The sequence below is a fragment of the Miniopterus schreibersii genome (genome assembly GCF_964146895.1).
Source record: "Miniopterus schreibersii genome assembly, chromosome: 10".
NCBI lineage: Eukaryota > Metazoa > Chordata > Mammalia > Chiroptera > Miniopteridae > Miniopterus > Miniopterus schreibersii.
This window is the reverse complement of record NC_138110.1, coordinates 37,371,182-37,390,740: the sequence shown is the minus strand read 5'-3', so window position 1 is coordinate 37,390,740 and position 19,559 is coordinate 37,371,182. Positions and strand designations below refer to the sequence as shown.

Genomic DNA, 19,559 nt, shown 5'->3' with positions numbered 1-19,559 from the left:
AACTCTGGAAAAAGATCTAACATTTATTCAACACATAGTAAATGTCAGTAACTCTGCAAGGTGTTCCATGTGTGGGAACGCTAGATGGCCAGCATTCTTTCTACCTCACATTATCATTGTAGGTTATGTATAAATTTATATGATACTCAACATTTCAGGGGCAAAGGGAAATGAATAGGCTCCCCCTCAAATTTTATCCCAAACTCTCCATAAAATTTAGATTAATAATCATAGGATGTGGGACCAAAAAAAAATTTTTTTTATAATTTAAGAAAACATTGTACAAAAAAGAGGCTTGAATTCAGATTCTCTGTCTTCAATTCCAAATCTCTCATTATATGACAGCTACCTACTATTACTCTTAAATGTTACATGCCTTGTCTTTCATCCATTTCTTGGGTTGTATGAATTTATATAATACTTAACCTTACCTAGATTATATCTAAATCCCTTTTAAACTGGTAATCTAGTTTCAACCAAATAACATACTTTTTGGTCTTTGAAAGATGCATTCCAGTGTCTATTAATACTTTCATGTGATTCTAAATCATAGTCCAGAAAAATCTAATCTTGTTCTTGACAATATCTATGTATCCGAGTTTCATTATGTCCTATGGTCTTCTTTTCTCTTCTGAAGTCTCAATCCTCAGCAAGAAGAGATGAAAATACCACCTACATTGCTAGGTCCTTCAATTCCTATCTAGGACATCTAAGTCACTAGACATATACATCATCTTTTTGTGATAAAATTTATTCCCACGTGGCATACCTGTCTTTTGGCAATGACTTAACATAATTTCTCTTTTACCTACACTGGTGAAAAATTTACACCATCCTCATGATGAGAAGTCACAGAAGCTTAACTTGGCTAACAAAGAATGTGAATAAATTAATACTTATTATATGTCTTTTTCTTGCTGACACATTGTTTTTAGGCTTCTTTTTGTAAAGCTTTACCTATGTTTAAATAATATTCTGTGTCAAGTCCAAATAATATGTTCTAGTATACATTTTTAACTGTAGAGAGTATCAGAAAAACAGCACATAAAATTTTATGACAAATACTATAATAAAGAAAAATGGTAACAATGATGAAAATGTTGAACAAATTAGTGAACTTTTGAGACACAAAGGAAATATGTATAGCTAAATCCTAATATTTGGTTGATTAAGGGGATTGTTACAAGCTCATATTAATTAGGTTGAATTAGAAGGTATCCTTCTGTATAAAGAGTCATTTTTAACCCTCAGTAGTAGCTACTTTAAAAACACTAATGTAAGAGTTAAAATTTAAAAGTACTTTAAAAATATTTTACATATTGTTCTATATAAGTGCAGGGGTGTAGGTAAGCTTTATAACTATCATTAAGATTTTAGGTATAATTAGAGACTTGGCCCATCTCTTAAAGATAAGTTCTCCTCTTTAGCTCTAACCAAATTAATGTGTTAAAAGACTATGCATATGCCTTCCTCCACTTTTAAAATATTTCACCTCAAATGGTAGTAATATATAGAGCAATTTGGAAATATCAGAAAACATAAATCATGAATAGGAAAGAAGACACAGGCATGTGCATCCTTTCCACAAACAATCTACTAGAAACAAATCTTGGTTATGCTTCATTTTAAATAAATGCACACATGTCATCACAATCTCTCTCACACACATAAATAGATTCATATTAAATTAATTTTATACATGATTTAAATTAAACATGAATATAAAAACCCCTCTACATGTTAAGCATAGCAAAATTTTTTTAAAAGAGGAGACGAGTAATTTTCTGCATAAATGTTTTTTAAGAATTCTTGTTGAAAAACATTTTAAAAATAAAACATTTTGGAAATAATTGGGGGAATTTGAATATAAACTTACAGTGATGATAATATGGGTTTCATTACCTTTTTTAAAAATCCTCACTGGAAGATATTTTTTCCATTGATTTTTAGAGAGAGTGGGAGGGAGGGACGGGGTGGGGGGAGAGAGAAATATTGATGTGAGAGAGAGATGTCGATTAGTTGCCTCCTACAAGCACCCTGACAGGGGTCAGGGATTGAACTTGCAACCGAGGTACATGCCCTTGACAGGGAATCGAACCCAAGACCCTTTGGTCCACAGGCCAATACTCTAACCACTGAGACAAACCTGCCAGGGCTTTATTTAATTTCTTTAGCTGATTTGATTAATTGCCTTAGCTAATGATATTACGGTTAAATAGGAAAATGTCCTTATTCTTAGGAGATATCATGATATCTGTAACTTACTTTCATGTGGCTCAAATTAATAAAAAAAGATTACAAAAGGAGAGAGAAACTTGACAGAAATGTTCCTACCTAGTAAATCTGTGATACAGATATACAAACATGCACACACATGTTCATTGTGTTATTCCTTTAACTTGTCTATAGGTTTAAACATTTTTGAAATAATATTTAGAAAAAATAACTCATACGATTGTAACTACCAATATTTATTTCAAAAGAAACTATTTGATCCAACACACAAGACTATTTGAACCACTATCAAAACTACGTTCTTCCAGCCGCCCACATCAGTTTAAAAGGATCTATTTTATTTACTTAAATGAGAAAAAGGTGCAGATTTACTTGAAGAGAAAAGGGAAAGCAGCTTCAAAGTTTGGGATGGTGCCTGTCATACAGATGCCACATGTCATGAGGATGGGCTCTGTATTCGTCTTCTCAGCTCTCCCCTACCAGTTGACTGATGGCTATCTGCAGGGAGATGCAGGGGGGCCTCCAAGAGGGTGTGAGTGCAGAGACAAGATAAGGAAAATGCAGTGACCTCAAACTGAAGGAAGACGGATCTCCCTGGGGTTTTCATTCGGATGGATCTCCAGATAGAGACAGGTAGGGAAGTGGAAAGAGCTATTAGAAACCGGGTGATAAAGGATAAAGAAATTATAATAAAATGAGCCCTCCTCCACTCAGCTTCAAGGAATGATGACTTCTAAAACCAGTTCATTATACATGAACTTGTTTCTTGTATTCATTGTAGCAAGGAAAACATGAAGTTACTCTTAAACTAAGAAAAAACACACATGAATTTTGAAACCCAAACTGAGAGTGAAGATGCAGGAGTAGCACCTTTAGAAAGAATGAGTAGGCACATGGTGCTTAATAAATGCAGGTGGGTTTTTTAAATCCTGATGTGAAAAAGATATTTTCCTTATTATGAAGACAAAGAAAAACAGTGAGCATTGACAACATGGTATTGAAAAGCCACCCCTACCCAATTTGTTATCCACGAATATATATATTCTTTTCAAATTTACTCTAAGCCAGCATGCTGGCTCACAGTATCTTACTTTTATGTCATTATCTCTCTACCATATACACAAGTCATAGCTGGGGACTTCAACTCGCGGTGAAGCTATGCTGAGATTCCAGATCTCAGCGGTGTTGGCATGAGCGCTGGTCTCTTCAGTCATAGAGAAGACAATATCCTAGGGAGACTGGAATTAGTCCTATTTTGCACCATTCAAGCCAAAATACTGCTTATCAAGAAGCAAGTAATTGCTAGCTAATGGCTATGGGGGGAAAAAAAAACCATTGTATTTAAATCTAAGCATCTCTTGGCACATGACAGTAAATAAAGCTGAGGAAAGTATAAATATAAAGTGGGGACAGTTTCTGGAGGAGGTTAAATGGCAAACATTAAAAAGGCAAGTTACCTCATCCGACTGGGAGGGACTGATTCTCGGCATTGGCGAGACTTGTGGAGTTTTCAATTGTGTGCTGTTGCTGTCTGGCACGAGCTCCCGGTGGACCGTTTGGATGTGGTTCTGGAGTTCACTTTCAGACTCGAACTTAACGTTGCAGCTAGAGCAGCGAGTCTTCAGTCCCCCTGCCTTGCCTTTACCCTCCATGGCACTCAGATTCTCATTCTGGCCCAGGCCTGGTCTGTTCGTGCCGGGAGGGATGTTCATGCCCGGGCTACCGCTCTTACTGAGATTCACACAGCCCGCGCACAGACCATACGGCAGGCCATTGATGTCAAGTTTCACCAGATCTTGCTTGGAACGGAATTCTTTGAGGCAAGATGCGCACTTGTACAGTTTTTGGACGTGTTGGCCACGCCCTGTGGTCTGGACTGCGGACCCATTCCCTGTCTTTTGCATGTGGAATGTCCCATGAATTTTGAGTTCTAAGGTGGAGGTCACTGTCTGCATGCAGACCACACAGCGGAATCCCGTCAGGGAATTCCTCAAGTCAGGGTGCATTTGGCAATGCTCTAAAAACTCCTCCTCACTCTGGAGAGGCATCTTGCAAATCCGGCAGTTCCCAGTATCGAGACTCTTACTATGTGTGACTTTGTGTTCAGTAAGAGTTAAGAGGGAGGGAAACCGCTCTCCGCAAATAGGGCACATGTAGTGTTTGACGGGGCCTAGATGCGTCTGCATATGTTCACGGAGGCCATTTTCAGAGAAGAAGGTTCGAGAGCACACGTTACACTTGTAATTCCCTTTAATGAGCTCGGCTTTCTTCTTCACGATGGCACTCTCTCCGGGTCTGATGTTGTGGTCTCGGAGCTGGTGGTTCTGCAGCAGAGTTTCCATCGTGTAGGCTGCCCCACAAATGTCGCACCCGTACATGGGCTCCGAGGTGTCCACGTCTTCTTCGCTCCCATCGTGACTGTTGTGGGACTCCTGGCTGTTGGTCAGCAATGTCTGCAGCTCCACCTCCTCCTTCTGCACTTGTTCAGAAGCCCCATTTGTTCCACAGTTGGGGGTCTTGGTTTCAAACACGCAATGCTTTTCCCGCAAGTGTTTCTCCAGCAAAATGATGGCGTGGAAGGCTTTGCTACAGAACTTGCAGTTGTACTTCTTACTGTGAGTGGTGATGTGGCACTGCAGCTCCACCTCAGTGCCGAAGGACTCACCGCAAAAAATGCACTTGTGCACTTTCCCTTGGTTTTCCAGGTGGTTGTGTTTCACGTGCAGCTGCAAGTCTGTCTCATTGCGGAAGTCCCAGTTGCAAGACGTGCATCTGTAGACTTTCTTTTCGTTACTGTGCTTCACTGCCAGGTGGAGCTGAATGGAGACTTTTGAGTCAAAAACTTCTTGGCACAGGGTGCAGCGGAAGAAGACAAAGGTGTGCATGTCCAATAGGTGTTTCTGAAGGTCATCCACTGATGTGAACTGCTTATCGCAACTCTCGCAGATGTAATACGTTGAGGTGATCATGAAATGAATGGTAACGTGCTTCAGCAAGGATTCTTGGTTGGGGAATTCCTTGTTGCACTGAGGACAGGTCAATTTCGGAAGCACAGTGTCGAGATGAGTTTTTAGGTGAGTCTGAAAGCTATCTAGGGACGTGTACTTAGCACCACACTGATTACAGATATATTCTCCGGCCGGACGCGCAGGTGCACCTCCCACTGCCTGCATCATCTTAAGAGATGTCTGCTCTATGGCCACAGGAGACAGGGGGCTCAAGGCCCTGGATTTTTTCCCATTGTGAATATAATTCAGGGCCAAGGGAATGTTTTTATGATTCTCTTTGATATGTTTGTTCAGCTTAAGAACGCTGTTGAATATCGGAGAGTTTGTACAATAGGAACAAGAATAAACTTCTACTACTGGTTCTTTTGGAGTCCCAAGCACTGGAGACCCAAACCGAGAGCCACTGAGGTCACAATGGACCTGCCTTATATGCTCTTCAAGAGAAGAGTCAGTGAGAAACCCCATGTAGCAATGGGGACAAAAGAATGCATTACTATCTTTTGCTACAGGGTTAGCAAACCCATGAGAACATCGGATGTGTTCCTGAAGAGTGTTGAGGTCATTGACAACTTCGGAGCAGAAGTTGCACTGGTAGACTATGGCAGGCATGGCAGAGACAATCAGACCTGGGTCCTGAGCTTCATGCACTTGCTTAAGATGTTCATTTAGGTTATAGAGAGAGGGCAATACCTCCAGGCAATACTGACAAATATGGGCCTGTTCTGGCTTATCTAAATGCATAGTTTTCAGGTGAATCTGCAGAACTGCTAGACTCGAAAATAACTGCTTGTTGCAGTAAATACAGCTGTAGGTAACTTTTGCTTGTTTACTTGAGGCAACAGTCATGTCAGGGGTTTGCTGAGCAGCCCGCTTCCTCCCTCGGCTCTTTGGGATTGGTGGGGCAGCTTCCACCATTGTTGAGCTGTCCACTGAAAGGTTGGAATCTGGAGTCGTGCTGGACACGGAGGTGTAGCCCACGGTGACCAGGGAAGGGCTGTTGCTGTGATTGCAGGACTCCGGTTGCTGGTGACTATCCATGTGGCTGTACAGTTCCTCAACTGTGTGGAAACTCTCAGAACAAATGCTGCACGAGTTCTTCTTCTCTGCACCGTGCATCTGCTCCATGTGGTTCATGAGAGAGGTCTCCTCTACAAAGAGCTCGTGGCAGTAGACACACTGGAGGGCCGCTCGGTCCTCGTTCGGGGAGCATTCTGGGTGGCACTCTGCAATGTGCTTCTGGAGGTCTTCTGGGAAATCAAAGCCTTCCTCGCACTGACTGCACTTCTGAGTGTCCTTCATCTTCCAGTCCTCCATCCTGGAACCAGACTGGGAACCGTCCTTGTTCCTCTCGTGAACCTGCATGTGTCCGTGTAAGGAGCTAGAGGACAGGAACCCACGGCGACAAATGGCACATTTATATGGCTTGTTGGAAGTGTGAGTCTTTAAGTGGATCTTCAAGTGATCACTTCTGGAGAATGCAGCATCGCATTCGCTGCAGTGGTACTTCTTGTCCCCCGTGTGGAGTTTGATGTGGCGATCTCGGCTCCGCTTGTGTTTGAACAGCCTACTGCAATAGGTGCATTTGAAAGGCAGTTTGTCACTGTGACTCTGCTCATGGTGCTTTAGGTAGCTGAGGCGGCTAAACGACTTGTCACAGAATTGACAGGGATATGGGAGTCCGGGGCCACCTTCTTCCTCTCCAAAATCACAGCCTTCTCCATGGCTCGGGGAAGTCTGGTCCTTGCTAGAGGGCGAGGAAGCCGGCCAAGAGCAGGTGGGATCGTCTTCAACATCCACTCCATCTGCAACGAGAAGCGATGGAACATTTCATTCTGTGTGTTGAGAACTCAAGAATGAGTTTATTGTGTCATTTCAACAAATACGCACAGTTGAACCATCTAGAACCATTCAGGAAAAAATGGAGAATATCTGAGTGGAACATTTTCAGTTCTGAACCCAAAGCTTTCATTCTACATTTATTTTTTACTGGGTTTAAAATGTAAAAAGATATTAAATAGTTCTATGTTTAAATTACCCTTTTATTACTTTTTATCATTCTTCCTTAGAAGCAAGGTATATATTATGCATTGACAATTTTATTAAAATGCAGATTTTAATATATTTAATGTTTCTTTTGTATTCATTCTAAAGTGATTTGCATATCAGGTGAGCATCTGAAGAACCAAATGAAGAGGAAATATTACAGGAATGATTTTAAATTAATGCAGTCAACCCAGATGTCTAATATTTAATAAAAAATTCCCTCTGCATTTTGCTTGTTTTTATATAAAAAGGAAATTCTGAAGACCAAAATCTTTTATGGGGTTCTTATTGATACAGACCTTATTGCTTTCTGCAGAAAAATATTAAAAAGTAAGCACATGAAAGAAGACAGAAAACACAATAATAATTATGTCTTGTGTAATAAAAGACAACCAGGATTTCTTCAATAACTGAAAGATTCGAATACCATAGGCCAGAAAAATGGATTATTAAATGTTAGAAGGGTACTGCTAGATATTACATGTAGCTAGGATCAGCCAGGATCAAGAAAAAATGAGTTTCACAAGGGCCAGATTGTAATAGTGTATTTTGTTTGGAAAGTTCAAGAGGTGGCCCACCATTTCTTCCTTCTGCAAAAGCTTCAGCAGCATGAACTTCCTTAGCCAAACAGGACCTGCACTTTGAGGTGAGCAGAGACAAAGCGACTTGTGAAAAACTGGAAACAGGAAAAGTGATAAATGATTATGGTAAATGTTGAAAGATTTATGAGTAACAAAGAGAAGACAAACAAGACTGAAAGCCAGATATAACCTTAGCAAGTTATCCATAGAATCACTCTACCTCCTATTAGGTGGGTTTTAAACTACATTCTTAACAAGCATGCACCCTTACTTCTTTTGCTTTCTTAACATCCCAGGGGAAAATAAGACCTCCTCAAATAGGTTGTGAAACCACTTTTTTTTTTTTTCTTTTCAAAATAATCTATCATTCAAGATCAGAAGAAACTGTAAAAGCGTTTCAAGCTCTCCAAAAGAGCAAAGTTTTTCATAAATGTTGACAAGCGAAGACCATGGAGCAGAGCTGGTGGGGAGAGTGATTGTACTAGAATATTAGGTTCAATTAGAACATGATTAGAGCATTCTAATAACATTCAATTAGAATATGAGCAAGTACATTTTTAAATTCTTCAAAGCTAAAGTTCACTAGCAAGATATATTATCAACATAAAAGTAGAAACTGGCGAGCATTATGTAAACAAATTCCACGTCTGCTTTCTTTAAGGTAACAAGATTTTACTAGATTATCAACCTCTTGCTTATCCACAGGAAACAGATGAGGATCATTCCTTTCCTGCATCTAGAAACTGATGACAACACCATCTCACTATCAATGCCAGATGGCAACCATCTAACTCTGAGAAAACAACTAAACACCATTCCTGGATCCCTGCCCACTGCAACAAAGCTTCGTAATACAAGTTGAAAACCGCATGATTCTGCAGCCTCATTTATATGGGTCTATAACCCAACATGTTTCCAGTATAAGAGAGGGTCTGATAATTGTGGGTGTGATATAAATTTATAGGTAATATAAAGAACCTGTGCAGATTAACTCAATTCATCACCCAACATACAGAAAAACAATTAAAAAAACTTAAAAAACCTCAATGTTGATTTTAGCTTTCCCATAACTCACCTAAAGCTGATATCCCTAAATCATACCAAAGTTTTACTTTTCCCCTAATTTAAAAAAAAAAATTACTACTTATTAAATTTGCCTAACTTTCTAGGTAAAAATCTACCACAGTTCACAATTATCATTTAGGCTTATATTCCACTGTTTGACTTAAAAATATTTTCAAACACACCTCATTTGTACAATTGAAGAAAACAGTGAATCAGAATTTGTCATGCATCTAGACTATAAAAAATAACTACTGAGACTAAAATTTTAGCAAGTGAATTTATTATTAAATTGCAGATTGTGTCCAGGCATGATATATTATTATACAAATGTACAAAGAATTATAGAGCAACAGACCATTATAAATAGTGTGCAGTCCCTGACACCATGCTTAAATCAGGCTCTTGTCCCTGGGCCATGCCTGACTATACCTCTTACATAACTGTTCACTTACACTTGTAAATTTCAACTACATGTCAAGTGAGCTGAGGGTTAGGATCAAGTGTTTACTCAAACCAGGATTCAAGGGAACTGAAAACCTTCTATTCCCTCTCTCCTGTCCCTATTAGTTGAACTTGGGTGGGGGGAGTGATAATCACAGATGATGTGTCTTGGTAACTGGATGATGTGTCTTTGTAACTGAAATACACAGAAATCACCTACAAAATTCAAAAGACTTAGGCTGGGGAATGGAGTAGATGGAGCAGAAGTGAAACGTTTGAACAGGGAATGCTATTTTTAGAAAAATAATAAAGGTGTCATGGAAGGCTGATTTCTGTTTTAAAAATCTAAATTGTAAAAAAACCCAGATAACCCACAAATTCATTTTCTAGTATATAAATGGACCTATTCTCCCAGGAATACACTGACACAACTCCCAGTGGGGTTGGTCCCTGCTCTAGAGTATCAGACTCTCCTCCCAAGACGTTTTTGGTGGTGGTGGTGTCGCCAACATTCTCTGAGGTCTACATAAGTCATTGGCAGCTACCCATTCCCATTAACTTAAGCATTTTAGCAGTCAAAGCACAAACTCTGTTTAAAAGGCTAATATAGATTTCAACAATTTCAAGTTCTTTTTTTTTAATGGAAGAAACTATGGAGGATTATTTTAACTCTGGTTCCTGAATCAACTTAAAATTTCATCCCTGCTCTTTGGCACTTACTAAGTGCTACTTACAGGAATGTCTTTCTATGTTATGGCAAGTTTTCTGCATTTCAATGTGAAGTACTTAACATGTCCATGTTACATTTTAATTTTTGGAATCAGTCACTTCACACTAGCTGACTCTCAGAGAACTATAGCTCTTACAGCCAGAATAAAAACTAAAAAACAAAACAAAAACCTTTGCTGGAAACCAGTTCTGTGGCCTAAAAGTCTATTTAAAGATGCAAATGTGTGTGCATAGTTAGTGCAGATGTTTTTCTACAGCAACTGTACTTGCTGAGTTTCACCATTTCCATAAAGCACATTAAAACAAGTGTGTGAACACTCCGAGATGAAAGTCTCAAACACTCCTGAGACTTTCAGTGGAAAGTAGAGCCGCCTGACTTTTCTCCAAGCAGACAGGAATGCCCATGATTCAGCAGCCTGAGTAAATAAAAGAGGTCCTTATTTCCTAATTTTGCTGGCTGGCCACACTGCAGCGGCCTCTGTGCTCCTGCCAAAGGGGATGCAGAACTGGAACTACACCCAGCCGCTGAAGGCCTGCCTTTGTTAGCCGGCCAGGCTTTCCCGACCATCTTCTGGCAGCAGAACTGCCATATCCTGCGAGGAAGGCCTCCATCTCAGGCTCGAGGGTTCTCTCGTCTGCCTAAAAGGACGAAAGAACAGATTTCGTCGGGTCTGTGTTGGAGGAGGACAGCTGCAAACTCAGTTAGCTGCACAGCAACACCTGTTCGGTCGTATTTATAGGGGAAAGTGATCACCAACAGAAAAGTGAAGTCATACTAGAAGAAGGTATTTCACAGAGGGGAAAAACGCACCAGAGCACAAAGTCCCTTTGTGATGGGAGCCACTGGCCCCTCATGTGCGAATCTGGGGAGGAGACGGCAAAGACTAGATGTGATTTTATTCTCGCTGTTGGGGATGGACAGACAAGCACATCCCAGGACGGGCTACTTGGTCACCAAACAGGGACCTGATATTCTTAGTCTAAGTCCAGCCATGTGGAAGAGAAATGCTGAGGGTCCTGACCACTCTCTGGCGTTCAAGTCTTATCAAAGTAGCAAATAAAAAAATAAAAAAAGATTTAAGAAAGGAGGAAGAGAAGATGTGAGATGTGAAAGAAGGCTTGGGGTGCTGCTAAGGCTTATTTTGTATCATTAGGCACATCTCAGTGTAAGGGCCGTGCTTCCTGAGGGCAGGGGCCAAGGCTCTTAGAACGCTAATTCCAATGATTCGGACAATTGAAATTATTAAGGCAAAAGGAAAGGAACAAGGTAATTGAATCACCGTACATGCTGGAGAAAGTACCTGAATCTCCGAGGTCAGGGAAACTTCTGATACTTTTAGTTCTTCACAAGGCTGGGCCCCGCGAGGAGCTGGCTTACTGATATCCTTTTGCTACCTGAGCTCATTCCCTGTAACGGCAGAGTGCTCTCTAAACTGCCCTTCGGGGACCCAGTATCACGTGTGCGTAAGTGTCACACAGCAAGGTTTCCTTAACAGGGACAGGATTTACATCGGCGGTTACTTTTCAATGAGGAGAAGCACTGCAGATACCAACAGGTCTGCTACCTCGGTTTCCAGGAGTGCAATGACTCAGAGTGAGAACGAAAAGTCAGGAGTCTGGAGTTTTATTTCTAGCTTCATCACTGACTTCGAGATTGACCTGGCCAAGTCATTTAATCTGCCCCTACCTAGGTATTTCACCTGCAATATGAAGATAATAATTCTTGTTACTTACCCTCTGGGGTGTTACAAAGATTAGTGAATGTTTCTAGGGCACCTATCATTGCTGTGAGAAAAGCTGCATATGTAAACAAAAAGATTTATATGTGTTGCATGTATTTATCTTTCCACGTGTAAGCTTCTATGTGTAGATAGTATAAACATATTTTATCTTTTTTTCCCCCTTTAATGGAACCCCTGGAACATGAACATTAAGAACTGGCCCAATAGAAATCTAGAATGCATTAAGCATTCACATTTGTATATTCAGCCATCAAAAATTTAAAATATAAATAGTTGGTGATATCTAAAAATGAAAGGACCATAAATACATGCTATGCTCCAAGTCTCAAATTATCATACATAAGATATAACTTGGGTCTTTACAGACAGATAACCTTGGAAAAAGCATTTTGCTATGCAATTCCAAAGCCAAGTACGTAATTTTTTTTTTTTTTAATTATCTTTATTGATTTCAGAGAGAGGAAAGGAGAGGGAGAGAGAGAGATAGAAACATCAATGATGAGAGAGTCATTGATCAAGCCCGCAACCCGGGCATGTGCCCTGACCGGGAATTGAACCCCGATCGCCTGGATCCTAGATCGACGCTCAACCGCTGAGCCACGCCTGGCCAGGTCCAAGTATGTAATTTTTAAATGACCTCTCCTCTCCTTAAAACACTAGCAATACAACTATAGCATCAAAATAAGTTCATGTAGTAGGTGATATTTTTAAGGTGTAGAACAAACATAAGACCAAAGCAAATTTCCAGATTATTTCCTCTATTGGCTTAACATGATGCTTTATTTCTGACAGCATGCTATAAAAGCTCTAAACTTCCATCAATAGAGTTCACAGGCCTTTTTCATTTTCTAACTACCTGAGCTACCTTAAGGTAAACTAAAAAAGAAAAGTACAGTGTGCATAAATGCTAAGTTAGGCACTACTCAAAGAGAATAATATTTTGAAATGTTTGTTTAACAGACACAGGTAACAGGGATATTTGTTACATAGATCAATGTGATCACAGTAACAATTTTACATCATATTTAAAACCATCTAACCAAATTACACAATGCATTTTAAAGCAATCGTTTAAATTGCTAAAGGATATAGTCATTCTAAATAAACCATTATGCATCATTACACAACTGCTTCCTTTCATTCTCAATAGAAATGTCGACAGTTTTAGGAAAGCTGAAACTTTAATAACTATCAAATACTTCTTTTTTTTTAAATCAACAACCCACATTAAGTTCACTCCTTTATCATATAACTTATTTAACGACTTGAAAATGAATCCTCTTTACTGGGTTTTCAAGAGAAATGCAAACTTTAAAATTATTTATAATGCACAGATGCTTTTAAATTGTGTAATATTCTAAATTGTTCTGGAAGGACCAATTAAATGCATTAACAGTTAGGTTATGAGTGAAAAGGGTGGTCACCGATGAATGATAGCAGCTGTGGGGAGCAGGAATTGGTGGTGCACTTTTTTTTTTTTACAAAGTCTTAAGATGAATTCCAGATATCCGAGCTCACAGGTTTTTTTGTGTGTGTTTTTTCCTTTCAATACTCCCTAATAAAAAAGAGCATTGCTTTTCCCAACAATCCTTTTACACTTCCAGAGAGCCAACACAGGAGATAAGAAGTTGTTATTACCCCTCCACTGCCCTCCTTAGGTGATCTTGGTCTTTATATCCAGGCTGTCTCTTTCACCAGACACATTTCTATGTGCAGAGAGAACTACAAATGTTTTGCTTGCTGTTGCTTAAAGTTCATTTGAACAGACGGAGCTCAATGAATTCCATCTTCTGCAGCCAAATTAAACAGAAAACAGTGAATTCTTAAGCAGTTCTCACTTAACTCCACCTCTCAAATCAGAGGAAAAAGCTGACGTGAAACTAGTTAAAGAACAGTCATCGTCTCACTCACAGAAATAGAGACACTGTGTTTCTGAAGCCACACAGAAGGAAAAGTGGTTTCCAATTATGTGGGGGATGAGAATGGCTTTACTTTTTCTATCTTTTGGCTCACTTAAAAATATATATAACTAATGATAAGCACCAACCTCTTGGAGTTCAATAATTGGCAATTGTATATTACACATCTGTTTACAGTGCTGTGCATGCTACAGTACTTAACACATTTATCTTTCCTTTAATAATGACAGACACCATCAGAGCGAATTCCCAGATCTATGTTCCCTTTATCTCTACTACTGTGAGTTAGAAGATATGTTCAGTTACTCTGTAGCCTTGTATTTATAAATGAATTCATACCACAAAGAATTTGAAGTAGTTCTTCATTGCTCATTTTGTTCATTCATTTATTTAACCAACATTTATTGCATAACATCTACTATGTGTTTAGGTCTGATATTAGCTTATGAGCTCTAGAAATTACTTGTTGTTTTTAAGTCTCAGCTTCCTTGTCTATAATATCAGAAAAATTCCAGTCTGCCTCATAGTTAAGGGGAATCAAACATAACACTGTATGAAAGAACTTTCTGAACTACTAAGATATAAAAATGTACTAAATTATTACTACTACTATGAAAGTCAAAGTTACCCTTAGGTTATAACTGATAAATATGCAAACAGTACAAAGGAATAAAAAATTAACTATAATTTAGCTGTTGCTTCATTCATATTAAGATTCTAATAATTTTAAAGGACTTAAGGGGCATTTTTGTTTAAACATAAACACACAAAAATGTGAAAGAGATTTTCCTGAATGCTATTATAGTTATCTTGAAAACCAACATACAGTAGCTCATTCCTTATAGCTGCACAAACTGGCATGTCGTGATACAGTCATTAGTGGAGTAAAATCCCCACGATGCAATGGCCTGCATTTGAAATCTTGAGGCCGCATTGCTCAGCTCTGACACCAGCCCTGTAACTCACTCTTACCTGTTTAGAAACTTGAGGCATGTTCTATTTTGCTTCAAAATCCTTTGCACTAATGTGAAATATATCTATTGAACTTCAAAGACAGCCACACTTTTTGAAAAATACTCCATGAATTTCTCAGTGCTACCACGTTAATCATTAGTAATTTTGTATTGACCTCTTCACTGGGGAACATAAGGTAAAAGGGATTCTCCCACTAAGAAAAGTGAATTTGAAAACGGTTTCACTGGTAAATGAGGTAGCTCAGAAAGTTTATTCCACTACGTATATGGTTTTTAAAGAACTGTCATAACCCACTAAATTTTCAAGCAAGCCAATCAAATTCTATCCCAAAGAGAAATTGAGTCTATAGAAATAGGAATGTTTTGTCATATGAAACTATATTTTACTGATATATGTCCAACACTGTATGTTGGTCCAAGGCTGGTAAACTTTCAGTCACAAGGGATTTAACAGGCCTGAAGTTGTTGGTGTTCACCGGCACTGAATCTCACCTGTGTTATATCCACAGCAACAGTAAAGCTGACATGAATTTTCGGCATTTTAAAGAGGCCACAATGTATAGTTCACTGCAGATAAAGCCACTGGAGAATACAAAAGTGTTGAAAGGCTAAAATTTAATTAATGACCAATTAGCACCCCCTGTGGGTTCATTGTGCAGTAAAGTGATAAATACAGTGTACTAATATAGAAGAAGCTGTTATAAAGGTTGGGGTGTTAGATATTACCACAATTATCCATTTGGTATCACAATACAATGAAGCTCGGTGTTTTGGATCTTGATATTCATGTGTCCAAAATATGACAAGCCCCCTTGAGGTCTGGGACACAGTCATTTTTTATTTTAAGGCACAAACTTTGACGCACACAGGTTGCCAGGCTGGAGTATAAAATCACATAGCTTGTGAGTGCACCTAGCCAACCACCGAGCAGCTGCAACTCAAAGTACATGGTTTGTGTTGTCTACTCCTCCATCAGTGTTTATGCATTTCATAGGGAAGTTATATGCCATGGTGGTATTAAAAAATTGGGGGATGCTGGACTATCTTGAGACTTCACACATCTGAAGAAATCTACAGGACAAATCAGCAATGTATCCTCACATGACAGCATTTTTATGTTTTGACAGAATCATTAACTTTCATATTAACATATATAGTAAAACAAAACTGAAAAGTGAGGTTGGATCCCAAATAACCCAAATGATATAAGGAGTCCTTTATTTTAAATGAGATAATGTTTGAAAAAGCGCTATATAAACTGCAAAGGACAAGACTATTTTCTTAAAATAACTTTAACTAGGAAACGAGAAAGTATTTCTATATAGATCATATTATGTCAGTACTCCCATTCACTTAGTAGCTTTTTTTTCCCATTTACCTAATTAGGCACATTTTGATAGAGGCAATCCTGAAAATAAGGCTAATTATCAATTTGATGAATTTTCCAGGTACCTTTTATTTTCTATTTCTCACTTTTGGCTCAGTTTACTCTTATCTGGAATCTAAAATGATTTATACTAAAGAAATTTTTGAAATATTTTTGCAATTTCTCATTTCAAGTGTTTATCATAGTAATTTGCCACCTAATATGAGTAAACGCACAATCATGTCTTAATGAAAACTTCATTAGGGGAAGTCATTATGAGGCTATTTTTTACTGATTAAGATATATTGCATATAATTATAGTTTTTATTAAATTATATATTTTTATAATATATAACTGAGATGAAGTGCTTTGCCAAATATCCCAAAACCAGTGACAAAGTCAGGCCTCCCATGATACCTCCATGTAACACTATTTCATTTTGCCTACATCTAAGACAATATTAACACAACAAGGCAATGTATAAGAATGCAAGGCACTGTGGCCACAGTAACAAGCCAGGTAATAAAGCTGGCTGGAGTTAAGCCCCATCTGCATTTGTTTCCCTATGACATGTACGCGCATATCCCTCTGATATCCAACATTCAGGACACAAGCAGAGTGTACTAAATTCCACTGAAAACTTAATGCGCTAATATGATTTCAATAAAAGTTAAATTCTATTATTTCTTATTCAGACAATAAGGAATTTGTTATATGCCTGCTTAGTCAGCATGTGAAATGAACCAATTCTGAATAACTTTCATAGAGAAATCTGTGGCAATGTGTTTTTTTAACCTTTGAAAAGGGAAGTATGGATAGCAATACACGTCTGTATATGTCCAAAGGTTATTGGCATGACCCTGGCAAAAGCGTGTTTCTAATATTCAAAGACATAAAACCTACTAGCACGGTTCTGGGATCTTGACTGACTCAGTACTTCTGTAAGAAAGGGCTGGTCTCTGAATCTTTACGAAGCCTCCTGCCCCTTCTGAGCTCTACTCTTTTCCCTTAAGATGGCCTGACACTGTTTGGCATGGGTTATGCATACTTCTGGGGCTGCCTTGAGGGATCAGAGGAAAGAAAATAAGTGAATGTGATTGAAGCCTACGCAGAGAAAAGAAAGTCAAGGCTTTATTCCTAACTTTTCATACATATAAAACATGAGATTTAAGATCTGTGAGGAGTCTTAGCGCTTAGGGGAAAAAAGTGATAATTTTACAGATGAAAGCACAGGTCAATGAGGATGAGTAGCATGTTATAATCTTGCACTAACGATAGCAGTAGATGGAGGCACTAAAACCCAAGCCCAAGTTCCTGGTGCTCAGGCAAGCAGCTTGGCCTCTGTGTTAGATGACTCCTGAAGTCCACCCTTCCCTGACCACCCCCCTGCCAAAACAGCCATTACCACCTCCAATGCCACTAAGTCATCTAGTTTTTATGGGTAAATGAATAATCTTAAAATGGTGTTTGACACTGTTCACTATTTTTCCTATCACAAAATGAATTCTTGCTAATTGTCATAGTTATACACACATATGACAAAACCACTAACAATTCTATGATCCACAACCCACTGCTGACAAGCCATGACAGCCTATTTCTTAATTTAATTTCACTTCTGGCTACTGGCTAGAAAATCACACACACACACACACACACAGAGTCTTCCAGTTCTCCTTAACAGTGGGCCTCCCTCGTGCCCTCTCTACCCTCTCCTCTGAGGGGGTGGTTGGCAGGTCAGGTACTGGCAAATACAAGCTGAAGGTAAGGTTCCATTGCACTGGCACTGCGGTCAGCTCCACCTTCCTCACGCCTCTAGAGCAACATTCCCTGCCATTCATGCCAATGAAGAACACGAAGAATAAAGTAAAGGCACCTGGTCACCTTCCCCTAAGCTCCCCTCCCTTGATGATTACTGCAGCCACCATGACTTGACTCAACAAGACCAAAGGCTGAAACTTTGCCCCAACCCCATGAGCCAGGGTAGTGTCTCTTAGTCTAATCGCCAACTGCCTAAACTGTTAAAAATGCAGACTCCCGGGCTCCACCCCATGCCTACTAAGTCTGAACTTCTGGGCCTGGAGCACAGAAATCCCCTTCGTTGGCAAGCTTCAGGATGCTTCCCTGGCACTCCGAGTTTGAAACTAACTGTAGAATCTATTTCCCCTGAATCAGTTAAGTGCTCTGCTTACAGTCTGTGACATATACCCGGCAGTGCCTGTTGCATACTTGCTGCTCTGCACCAGAACCACTTGAAGGAGGGCTTTCTCTCCGTATTCAAAGACCACATTGACCCCCGCTCTTCCAGGAAGCAGCTTTTACAGAAAGAAGAGATCATTATCTCCTTTTCTTTCCCATCCTTTAACCTTGCCCCCTCCCACTTTCAGTAGGACTCCAAGCTTCCAACCTTTTCAATGTAATATTCAATCAGCTCCCATAAGTTACTTCTTTCCTCTCTGCCCAAGAGCATCATTGGTGGTTGCTTGTAAATTTCTAGAAAAAGACCCTAACCATTTTGAAGCGTTATAAAGTTCTAAGTACATAAAGGCTGGGTGTTACACGATTAGGATACAGGGTTGTGAGTGAAAAGCTTGTTTCATGCTACTCTCCCCCTCCACCACCGGTCATTTGTCTACAATATCACAGGAGGAAGAAGCTCCAATAATCTACCTGGAAAAGTGTGTCTCCTAAACGTTTGTTCTTAATCACTTTCAAGCTGCATCAGCCTGATGAGAAATATCAACGCGTTGTGAAATGCAGCTCGCTCTGTGACCCCTTTATTTCATAGAAAGAAGGTTGTCATAAAACTAAATACAAAGCAAGTGACTATCTGAAGTAGGAAAAGGGGAAAGCAGAATTCCAAGAATCAGCAATACTTTTTTTCCCTTCAGGAAGGCATTGCTCGAACTGCTGATTAAATCCCAGTTCCCACCTCTCCAGAAACTGTAGCTATCTTATGTTTTGAACTGGCTCCTATCAGTCTCCTGCAACTTCCTGGGTTCGGCACTTCAGTGTGGTATGCCATACAGTAAATTAAGCCTTCTGCTGTCAGGGCTGGAAATGGGAGGGGAGTGGAAAAGTGGCTTGATCTCAAATGATTTTTATTGGCTTCATTTACATCCTGTTTAAGGTCTTCTGAGTGGCTCAAGGTGTCTTATCTCTGGCTACCAGGGGGTATTCCGCAGTCAAAGCAGTTAACATACTTTCTCCCTCCCTCTCCTCCTAGCCCTTTCCCTCAAGCTCTCTTATCTTATCACACACATCTCTTCAGGCTGAGGAGAACCCATACTTATCAGAAGCAGTGCGCTCTATTGTCAATCCAGGCTCTCGGAGACAAATGAAAGTTTTAGACAAAAGAAAATCAGTTAACCTCTTCTCAGTTTAGAAATACTCAGGACTATCTCACTGTTGTTATTAGTGCTAAATGGTAAGAGAAGTTATCCTCTACAGTTTAC

The 19,559-nt window shown here is 39.4% G+C and overlaps 1 protein-coding gene across 5 annotated transcripts in view; it reads right to left on the bottom strand.

The window, feature by feature from the left end:
• The window catches only part of ZNF521 (zinc finger protein 521), a 272,429-nt gene that overhangs the window by 147,520 nt on the left and 105,350 nt on the right, over positions 1–19,559 (bottom strand). For all 5 annotated transcript variants that reach the window (XM_081150140.1, XM_081150144.1, XM_081150142.1 and 2 more), the window contains one exon: positions 3,693–7,045. In XM_081150140.1, the coding sequence (XP_081006266.1) occupies positions 3,693–7,045 (3,353 nt within the window). The remainder of the gene's footprint in view (positions 1–3,692; positions 7,046–19,559) is intronic.